Source organism: Grammomys surdaster, unplaced genomic scaffold, assembly GCF_004785775.1.
Source record: "Grammomys surdaster isolate TR1022 unplaced genomic scaffold, NIH_TR_1.0 126391, whole genome shotgun sequence".
NCBI classification, from domain to species: domain Eukaryota; kingdom Metazoa; phylum Chordata; class Mammalia; order Rodentia; family Muridae; genus Grammomys; species Grammomys surdaster.
In genome coordinates, this window is record NW_021621185.1 from 19,014,528 (window position 1) to 19,025,909 (window position 11,382).

General features: G+C 40.2%; 1 protein-coding gene across 1 annotated transcript in view; it reads right to left on the reverse strand.

Annotated features, from left to right (window-relative positions):
• Window positions 1-11,382, reverse strand: part of Polk (DNA polymerase kappa) — a 61,458-nt gene that overhangs the window by 878 nt on the left and 49,198 nt on the right. Inside the window, exons 8-14 of the mRNA XM_028760090.1 lie at window positions 10,951-10,955; window positions 10,557-10,723; window positions 7,791-7,823; window positions 6,082-6,178; window positions 4,179-4,350; window positions 450-1,352; window positions 51-84 (exon numbers count right to left, since the gene is read on the reverse strand). Coding sequence (XP_028615923.1) covers window positions 51-84; window positions 450-1,352; window positions 4,179-4,350; window positions 6,082-6,178; window positions 7,791-7,823; window positions 10,557-10,723; window positions 10,951-10,955 — 1,411 coding nt within the window. The remainder of the gene's footprint in view (window positions 1-50; window positions 85-449; window positions 1,353-4,178; window positions 4,351-6,081; window positions 6,179-7,790; window positions 7,824-10,556; window positions 10,724-10,950; window positions 10,956-11,382) is intronic.

Here is an 11,382-nt window from a genome sequence, read left to right on the forward strand (position 1 = left end):
CAGGGCAAACCATGAGCTCTCTTCACTGAAGCTCAAGCCAATCATCATACCTTTTAGTCCTTCCCGAAGTCTTCTGAAGTCTGTCTGCAGAGGAAAGAAAAGTCAAGAAATTCCACAAAGGAAAAGATAAAATCATTAAAAAGCTGCACAGAAATGATAAAACTAACAGATTAAAGATATTATACATATCCCAAACTAATTTTTAAAAATATTGTTATATTAATTAAACTAATGGTGTGTGTGTGTGTGTGTGTGTGTGTGTGTGTTTGTGTGTGTGTATGTGATGCCTGTAGAAGCCAAAAGAGGGTACTAAACTCTCTGGCGCTGGAGTTACAAATGGTGTGAGCCATCAAGTGCATTCTGGGGACCAAACGAAGATACACAAGAGTTGCAAGTGCTCCTAGCCACTGGCCTGCCTCCTTTCTTCCCCTTAACGACTACATGCTTACCAGTGCTTCTCGAGCTTTCTTTGGGTTGCTTAACCGAATTAACTTCACTATTTCTCAGTTCTTGGATAATGCCTTTATTTAAGCAAATATCCACATGTATGTTGAAGACAGTAAGATCAGAAGTCTCTTGCTCTAGGTTACAAACAGGACAAACTAGAGCTCGTTGTCCTGTTACTACCTCATCTGTATAGGGCTGGGCAGGTTCTTGCCTACTTAATATACTGACGGTTTCACTTGCCAATGATACAGGACAAGATTTGTCTGGAATATCAGGATATTCCTCCTTGCTGTGATTATTCCCGAGAGTGTCCATATTTGCTGCTTTCAGTGATCTGTCTTCAGTCTCTGTTAGATCTACACCATCTACTGAAGCCACCTCTCCATTTTCATGTCCACGTTTCTCCCAGAGTGGAATAGAGTGGTGACCAATGTCTGCAGAGGAAGCGCGTGAGTAACAGGGCATTTCTGAGTTCTCACTGGTTGATGGTCCATCAAGACAGGCATCTACATGTTCATTAAAGGCTTCCAGACTGATACCTTCTTGCTCCTTAAAGCAAACTGGACATATAAATGTCTGACAGTCATTTGAATTCTCTGATGTTTCAAAACTCTCGCTCATCTTTTTAAATGCATGGGATGTCTCTGAGGTCTGGAAAGTTGGCTGACCTGAAATTTTACATCTGGGTGTGTCTTGACAGTTCGAGATTCTTTCTGATCGCTTTTTATCAAAGAAACTCTTCTTATGAGACATTTCTAAGGGCTTTACAAGCTCAGTTTTGTCAGTTTTGTCTAGAATACACCCGGTAGATGACAAAGCATGGTTTCCAGCTTGTAAGAAGCCGATGATGCTCCTTTGTTGGTGTTTCCTGTCATCTTCATTGGAAAAAGTAGACATCCGGACACCTAAATGAGACCAAAATCAGTCAGTCTCAAGTTGTACAGACATTCACTCTCAACAAGGACAAAGCACAGAAAACAATACTATTATGACATGTATGCACAGGTAAATTACAGAGAAATAAGTACCACTGTGTAGGAGGAGCTAAGGTGGGAGGAGTTAGGAGAGGAAGAGGAAAAAGGAAGAGGAGGAGCTAGGGAGAGCAGAGATGTAGGAGGATGGAAAGCCATGTAGGTATGGAGAGCAGAGTGGGTAACTACTTTTATTTAGGTTAGTTAATTGGGAAACAACTCTCTTTATATGGGCATATGGTTATTAAGCTTTACCAAATATATAAGCCTTTGATTAATCTTTAAGCATTAGAGTCTCATCTTTCTACTGGGCCCACATGGATGGTGGATTGTCTGGGCAATGCCCAACCTTGCTGAGACAGCATGGAAGATTGGCAGAGCCATCTCGTGCGTGGCAGGGCTGATGTTTCTGGCTGGTCGGTTCTAGCTACTGCGCTAACGTGGCCTCCGGCTGAGAAACACGGTGGCTGAGACAGGCAGAGCCTCTGCAGCTTAAAGAGTCGCTTGACCAGAGGCTGATTTTAAATAATTACTACAACACCACTAGAGATGTACATACACAACACACACTTTTTAAGTGCTAAGGTTTGGACCTGTATATAGTCTTTCGAATGTTAGGCATATAATTTACCACTTAGCTACATTCACAGACCAGTATTTTTCAAATCAAAGGACATTGGCTTCATGGCAGGTATTATAAAGAAGAATTTACTTTGCTTTATAAAACTGAGTATCAGTCAGTGTTAGTCTATTGGGGTTTGGCATGATTATAGAACTGTCAATACCATTAAGTAGAAAGTAATTAATTGGCGTCAACTACAGAGACTCTTCAGTGCTGATCTTTTTCACTTAACTTTTTAAGGAGTGTTTCATTTTCACACAACAATTGAACAGAATATTCCCACATATCATCTGTTGTCATTCACACACACACACACACACACACACACACACACACACACATATCACTATCATCCAAACACTATAGTTTACCTAAGAATTTAATCTTGGTAATTTTCATTCTATGAGTTTCGATGTAGTTATAAAGACACATAGTCACCATTATAGAATCGTATACTATAGAGGGATTTTAATCCAGCAACATGGCTACTCTGGCTAGAATACAGGCACACTTTTAGCATACACCTTTAATCCCTCTGGCTGGAATACAGACATATCTTAGTACACATCAGTAATCCCAAACAATGAAGGTAAAGTTAGTTTGTAGAAGGAAGCACTCGTTTGAAAGTGATGTCTAACTGAGTGGCAGACAAAGTGATGAATCAGAGAAAGATTTGACAGAATAGGATATGCCCAACTCTTATGAGAATAGAGAGCAAAGAGGCAACATGAGAGGGGACAGGGCAGAGATAGGGAGGAGGCAGTTTTACCAAGACAGGTTGCAGAAAGAGAACAAGCTAGACACAGGGAAGACAGAATGAGTCAGAGAATGAGAAGGAACCAGATTAGAATAGATTGCCAGAGTTAGTTTGAAGCCAAGCAGAGCAAAAAGTCAGAGGCTAAGACAGAAGACAGATTTAATCAGTCAGCTTGGAGAGGTTTTGAGTCAGAACAGCTGAGTTGAATCAGCCAGCCAGAGTTGAGAAAGAACTAGAAAGGGTGAGCTTATTCAGCAGTGTCAGAGGCTGAAAACATTCTAGGCCTAGGTTAGATTACATGGAGGCCAGAAGCTTCTGGGACTACGCCTAGGTTAGCAGATGGAGGCAGTAAGCCTCAGAGATGACAGTTACATCAGGGGAATAAAAGTTACTTCTATAATACATAGTTGTTTCATTAGCCCCAAATCCTCTCTGCCTTTATCTTTCTCCTTGGGCAATATTGTCTTTACTGTCTCTAAGGTTTTGCCTTTTTCAAGATGCCAATCATACAACACTGATATTTACAATATTTACTTAAGTTTCCCTCATGTCCTTTTGTAGCTCATTTATATGCTGAACCTTATTCTGTTGTCTGGACATACAGTTTATCAATCCACTTAATTGTATCTTGCTTGCTTCTAAGTTTTGCAATTACAAGGAGAGTGTCTATAGACACTCGCTCTTTGGCTCTTTTTAATAGACTTCATGCAGTGGTCTCACTGTACACTACCTCCAAGTGTGAAAGTGAGACTACTGAGCCGTCTTGGCACAATCTCTTACAGTTCACTTGGAAGCCTGGCTTCCTCATTTGTTTCCAATAGATAGTGGCTGGCAGTGTGGTTTCACAGTGTCGTAATCTTGACTTGTAATTCTGAAATCCAAAATGTCTAAAATCCACAGCACAAGGTGATAAAGACTACATTGGAGTGCTATTATTTAGTGTCCTCATAACTTAAATAACAAACTTGCTGTTGTTGTTTAGTGACAGAAATGTCCACGTTTCATTATGTCATGGTGTTCCAGATCCCCAAGAGAGAATTACAGGATACAATTAGAATGCCCTGGATTTGTTTCTCAAGACTGTTATGTTTTGAGTCTTGAAACATTATGCCTCAAGGACTTCAGAAAAAATAAAGATAAGAAAATTCCATTCTGTATGTGCATCCGGTTCTAGGAACTACAGCTGATGGCACAGACCAAGAAGCTCTTAAACAGCTTTAGAAATAAACGGAGGGGAGAGAAAGATTTCCAAGTTGAATGGTTTTTCTTTTTATGGAGGGGGCAGTATTAAACATTTAAGGGGATATAAATAAAGAAATAAATAGGGCAGAGAGAGAGAGAGAGAGAGAGAGAGAGAGAGAGAGAGAGAAGGCCTACCTACCCATCAGTCTTAACCGCAGAGGATGTGGAGAACCCGCATTAACTTCTGTCCTCAGCAGCTCCTTAGCAATGGCAAATATTTCTTCTGCAGTAGAAACGGCCCAGGGAACTGTGGATGCGCGAGTTTTTACTTCAAAATCCACGTTCTTCAGCTTAATGGTAACTGTTCTTCCCTACAACACACGCAGCACATTAACACGGAAAGTTTCAGAACTTGTAGAAGAAGGTTGTTTGCAGGTTAGAAAAGTATAAGAAGCCTGTTTGTTTATAAGGATACGAAACTATAACCAGCTGTTTATAAAACATGGTCATGAAAACTGTCAAAATTAAAATCCATGTCTGAAAATATCAGTTAGCATATAATTACTCTTCACCCCTCCACTAATTAAAAATGATTTTTATATGAAGGGCAAAGTTAACTATTTACCTTTACTTTTACTGTGCATCCCCTAAGGGAATTCGGTTTTGAAAGTCAGGGAATGAACAACCCACACTCACTGCATGACAAGCACATGCCAGAGTGCTCTGTGAGACACCTATAAGGATCATCTTAATGGCTAGTGTCTTGAGGACATGAGGTTTCAGTTGGGGAGGAATTTGAGTATTTCCTTGGTGTATGTGGAAGTAACTGGCAGCTGTTTCACTTGAGGGTAAGATCAACTCCTGACTCATTTCCTGACTGAGAATCAGTAACTTCAGGCAGCAGAGCCCGTCAAACATTCTCTTAACTAGGTGATGACATCACAGGAGAGGATGGGAAGGCCATTTCACCTCCGTTCTAGTCTTTCTAAATATCTATAGCCTATGACATGGGACAAATGAGACAGTGGCGTTCTATAGGGCACATGATCAGTGGTTATCAAGACTGTCAGTTTTACAAAGAGGGGAAGGTTACAAAACTCACAGAGCAACCTTAGGAGACACACCATGTGGGTCCCTGGAGAGAATCCTGGAGAGAAATTGTCAGGAAGACAAGAGCAAGCCAAAGGCAGGCTGAAGCTTGGCTAATAGCAAGTGCTGATGTCCCTTTCTAGTGTGACAAATATCTATGGTGGTATGAAATGTTAACAATTGAGGGAGCTGGGTGAGAGGGATAATGGAAATCTCTATATTCTCTTGGAAGCAGTCCTGTAAATCTGAAATGATTCTAAAATTAAAAGTGCATTCAAAAATTCAAAGATTAACTATTTTATACTCAAGCTAAGAGTTAGAAGTAAAATTGCTCCAATGTTCTGCAGTAACCTTTTAATACTTTTGTATTACACTTTGTAAAACTAACTCTGGCTTGAGGGGATTAAGGAAATACTGAATGTGGACTCTTCTGAAGGAAGATTACAAACCTGGCAGTTCAGAGCATTTCAGGATGCTGTTCTCAGTATGTTTAGCAACCAGGATTAGAGCCCTGAAATACAGCTCCCGTGCTAGAAGGTCACTGTCTTGGTGAGCAAAGCCTTCAAGGATGATTGGAAAAGGATTTATGATCAGAGGACGCAGTTGTAGAACAAGCCTTCCCTTTGCCTTTGTCTCTCCTGGGATGTAATTCTAATGTAGAAGCAATGATCTAGTGTGTGACTCTCATGTAGAAGCAATGATCTAGCGTGTGACTCTCATGTAGAAGCAATGATCTAGCATGTGACTCTACTGTAGTGTTAAGGGTACAAAGCTGCCCTTCATCACCCTGGAGCCATTTCAATGTCACAAACTGCCCTTCATGGAGTGACCTCAGCACCGCTCTCACACAGATGTCAGACTCACTTTGTTTCTGATTGATGGGAAGTAGGAATGGTCTATTGTATTTGTCTCTAGCTTTAATAAATGTGTGTTCTCTTCACTTAGAGTAGTAACCTATAATGAAAAAAACAAAACAAAAACTAAAAACTAAAACTCCCATCAAAATCCAGTACCTTAAGTCCTTCCTTCTGGAGATCGTGGGCGAGCTCAGTGCACAGTTCTTGGCACAAGCTGTACTGTTCCTCTGTTTTACTTATCTCACTGAATGTCCTGGAGAAACAAGAAGGATGTTTGTGCACAGTGTAAAACTACAGCTGAATAACTTGGTAATGACAGAGTACATTCAAATAGCCTAGCACTGTATTTTCTTTGGCATAAATTAAAGTTTTCACATAACCTAACACATAATTAAGTAAAAATGTCTGTATGAGTGATCAAAAGCCATTCGTATAGGCACATTGATCAGCAAACCCCTCAATTTTATGCTCTCTCTCTTTTTAAGACACGGTCTCCCTTTGTAGCCCTAGTTGGACTAGAACTTGCTGTATAGACCAAGCTGCCCCTGAGTTCACAGAGATGAGCCTATCTTTCTCTCCATAGTGCTAGGACTAAAGGCATGCACCACTCTGTCCATCCCTCATTCATTTTCAACTGCTATATTGGCGCTTTCCTATTGTGTGCTCTTCCATATTGGAGACGCTTCTTATACATGATTGTAATCTGGGACCTTCCTCCCTACTTCCATACCAAACTTGATACCCCTAAAGCAGTTTTCAGAAATCCAAGGAGAGTACTCAATAAAAGAAAAAAAAAAAAAAAAAAAAGGAAACCAGGTAGTGGTTCTAATATGTCTCAACAGAATGTTGACACTTTGAGGAAATAATTGATCAACTTTTAAAATATACACATTTCTCCCTAAACAAAGTTCCATTAAGATTCCATGTGACTCCAAACAAGATCCTAAGCGCCCAACACTAGTTGTTTTCAGCCTATGGGTTGTGACCCCTTTGGAGGTTGAGCACGCCTTTCACAGGGGTTACCGAGACCCATCGGAAAACACAGATATTCACATTGCAATTCATAACAGTAGCAAGTTTACAGTTATGAAGAATGAATGAATAATTTAATGGTTGGAGCCACCACAGCATGAGGAGCTGTACTAAAGGGTCCCAGCATCAGGAAGGCTGAGGAGCCCTGCGAGGCTTTCCTTTACCAGTGTTACCTCAGGTGCCGTCCTTTATCTGAATCACTTAAGAAGGAAGATTTGGAGTGGGGTGTGTTTTGTTTATAATTTGTTTGTAATATCTGTTTGTGCACAGTGAGATGTCCTCAGATGGGACCCAGGTTTAATTTGTTTTGTATACACCTTATACACGGTATTCCAATGACCTGTGTTTGACTGTGACCCGTCCCCTAAACTGAGGGGTGAAGCTCCCACGTGCAACACGGAATCTCATCACTCAGAAGTCTTGGGATTTTGGAACACTTCAGACTTCAGAAATTTGGATCAGACGTGCTCTCAACATGTAACTTAAAACCTCTGCTCAGATACTGGCCAATATCTAAAGTTCCTGGAACTCCCTCTGTAATGTCTTAGGATTGTCAGATAAACATTTAATTAGTCTTATAAAGAAGATTAGAAATCCCAGAGTAACATCAGTATTAAAAAATATAAATGTTGACCATGTTGTCCTACTGTGAGTATAGCAACCAAAGGCAGTGTGTTGAGTTTAAGTTTACCTTAGGAGTATAAGCTGCCAAAACCTGTGATGCTTTTTTATTGTAGTGATACTTTACTAAAAATGAACTTGAAATAGTTTAACATACACCGAATCATACATCATTAACTTTATTTTTATTTAGATAAAACAACAAATATTACCTTTCAACGCTCATACTTTTCCTTTCTCCATCCCTTGAAATGAGAGGAAAAAAAAAGGTTTATTTCTAGAACAAAGAAAACTGAGTTGGTTTTAGTCAATAAGAGAATTTAATATACCCGTTTTAACTAACTAACTAATTTTATGTGTGTGGGTGTTTTGCCTGTATATGTCTGTATGTCTGTGCAGCATATGTGTTCAGCGTTCACAGACATCAGGAGAGAGCGCTGTGTCCCCAGAAACTGGAGCCACCATCTGTGAGCCACCAAATGGGTGTGCTAGGAGTGGAACCCAAGTCCTCCAGAACAGCGGCCAGTGTTACCTGCCGAGCCACCTCTACAGCACCCCTCCCCCACATTCTCTTTAACTATGTCATTAAAAAATTATATCTTGCAAAACCCACTGAGGGTTTCTTTTAAATCTAAAAATGAAACCATCACTGTGACATAAATAGACAAGATAACTAATCTGATTTCATGTTCATGGACCAAGTCTATATCTATATAGAAAACAAAAGTAAAACTAGGTATAGAACTTGCTTCTATTAGAAGTCTGAATACTAAAATATACAACGAATGAACGTAGGAGGCAGCAGTCCAATAGCTGTCAGCCACAGCATGCATGTTCCTCTACATAAGTCAGTGCTGCTTCTTCCTTCGGGGGCTGGCACACCAACTCCTCTCCTACAGGTCACTCATGACTCATTAAGAGTAGGACGATGACCGAGAATCTAAACCAGCTACTTCGACTGGACTCTAGCTACTCTACTAGGGGCCACTGAACTAAAGAAACTGAAGTAACATGTGCTTTATCCATTGTCCAAGTACTTATGGATGTGCCACGCCTAAACTGCTCGAGCACACAGAGAATAGTGAATGAGATATCCCCAGTGTTTGTCCTAAGACTCATCTCAGTGGATATAAACAAGCAGAGAGTAAATACAGGGCTTGAGGAGGTAGCTCAGTCACAGAGCTCACCTCAGATGACCAAGGCCTTGGGTTTGAGTCCCAACAGTACAAAAACTAAAAACAAAACAAAACCAATCAAGTAGAAGAAGGCAGGCCTAATGGCAGAGTTCTATAAAAATAACCCCAGTTATATGGGAAGCTGAGACAAGAGGACCACAAGTTCAAGGTCAGCCTGGGCTACACAGTAAGTTCAAAACCGCCTGGTTAATTTAAGTGAGACTCTATTTCAAAATAATAAGTAGAAAGAGATGCATGTAGGTCAGTAGTAGAGCACATGCCTAAAACATGTGAAGTTCAATAAATCACAAGAACCAAAAAGTAAACAAACAAACAAACAACAACAACTAAAAGGGCAGTGTGTTCAAAAGCGAGAATACCCAGCCTAACCAGGGCAACAGAGAACACAGGCTGAGGTGGGGAGGGGCAGCCACAGCATATCATAGATGAGCTGTACATTCTTCATCTAAAGGCCTTCCTGGCCTCTATATACAACAAAATAGCAACTGCAACATTGTAGCAAACTATATTACCTTTAAGTATAATGGGGAAAAAGATGACCTTATTTGGATTAAGTAAGAAACTAGATCATTTACAGTGTTGTGATTTTATCTTCCATGATGCACACTTGAGATCAAAATCTTTTAACTGTGGCCTCAAGAGAACAAAGAGCACAGGACTTGAGAATGATGCCTACCGCCAGCATTGCTGTCCCGCCTCCTCTCTGACTGACAGGGGCTCACTATGTGTGTAGCCTAGGCTAGCCTCTAACTCATTATCAGACTTAGCAGTTTTTGTAATTAATTTTATCCATATCCTCTATGATTTTATTGCTGACCTTTAATTTTAGCAGTTATATAGGAATATATATAAAGGAAGCCAGGCATGATGTATCTAATTAATTCCAACATTTGGGTAGGAGAATTGTAACCACATCTATCTACCCTCTCCCCAGATAACCCAACATCATAAGGTCTTTGGAAGGTTCACTAACAGGACAGATCGTGATGAACGCACTGCCTAGGACTGATTTGTATAATTCCCACTCTTCTCTTCTGCTTCTCTTTATTTGTCCACAAGAAGCCCAAATGAGAAAGTGAAGAAAGAAGCACAGGACTTTTACTTAGGTGTCTCACCTCCTAGGATGCAGTGCAAACGGTCACCACAGTCTACACTGCCATCTCTTTCTGGCCTCCAACTCCGGATACCCTTGTCACCCCACACTGACGTCCGATGTCCCTGTTCATGCCCCCCCCCCCCCGCCTTTCTTCCTTCATCTGTTTCTTTGGCCATTTTCTATTTCTCATACTGGTTGTAAACTCCAGCAAGGCAGGACCTTGTCCAACCCACTGTCACTATCTCCAGTGCTTACGCCACAGTCAACAACTCAGCACTCACTCACACACCTGAAAACTAAATGGGCTGCAGCTAAGGAATGTCAAGGTATCATTAAATCTTGCTTAAGGAATAAACTGTGCAATAGAAGCCACCAGTCTTTCATCAACAACCTCAACACCGACCTATCTCTTACAGTGTGGCAACAGAACGAGACAGGAAGGGGACAGAAGCAACCATCATTCCTCTCACTCATCCTCCTCAGTGCTGAAGCCCATGTATAGAAACCAGACATTATCTCTTTTTTTCCCATAGGCAAACGGATAACTTTAGCTAAGACAGTTGCTAAATTAAACCAGTCAAAATGAATTTAAAAAACATTTCGAAATCGCCTTTATCTCAGAGGTTCAAACTGATACTGATAAATCATAATGAAAATGATAGAAAGCTGACTAACTCTACGGATACCTTGCCAGGTCTGTTGAACCTAGACCCAGTGCAATGTGAAGAAAATAACGCCAAGACGTCTCAGAGAAAAGCAGAGAAAGCAACGCTCTCTGTTGGTAGAGTTCTGTGCAAGTAACGATCCCGAGAGCCATTAACATTTTCTCTGTAACTTTTCCTATTCCAGAAACCTAGAAAAGAATCCATATTTAGCAAAACTGAGTATGGTAAGCACACATGAAGCAATATTTATAATTTAGTGCATGCGCGCATGTCTGAAGGGGAATGTTGTTGGTGCTGAGTCTTGAACATGTTGAGTCAACAGTCTGCTGTTGAGTGACATTCCCAGGGGAAGGTTATAACCTTCTGTCGCTATTTTCACACGTCATGCAATAAAACAGTTATTATTTTTGGTCACATAGCCTAATTTAATAGAAAAATTTAAAAGCATTTAAAAAACAAGACTTCTGTGGTCATACAAATTTTGGAAATGGTAGAGCAACAAACAAATGAAACTTTTTAGTATAATATTTATGAGTCCTTAATATGCTAATACCCTCACTCCAAAGGGATAGAGAATTTTGTTTTTGACAAAATTAAACCGAAGTACTTCATCATCTCTAAAATGATAAAAAAACCTTTATATTTTTTAACAATTGAACTGTATACTACATGGTGGTCTAGAGTCTGTTCAAAATAACAGAATACAAAATTCTCTTGAATTTGTATAAGGTATCACTCAACATTGAAGGAAAAGGCTGTAGCAAAGATCACAGTGTTAATGGCCCCTGGATACTATATACATACAGTAGTTGTTCTAAGGTATGAATGAATAGGTGTTCCATTTTTT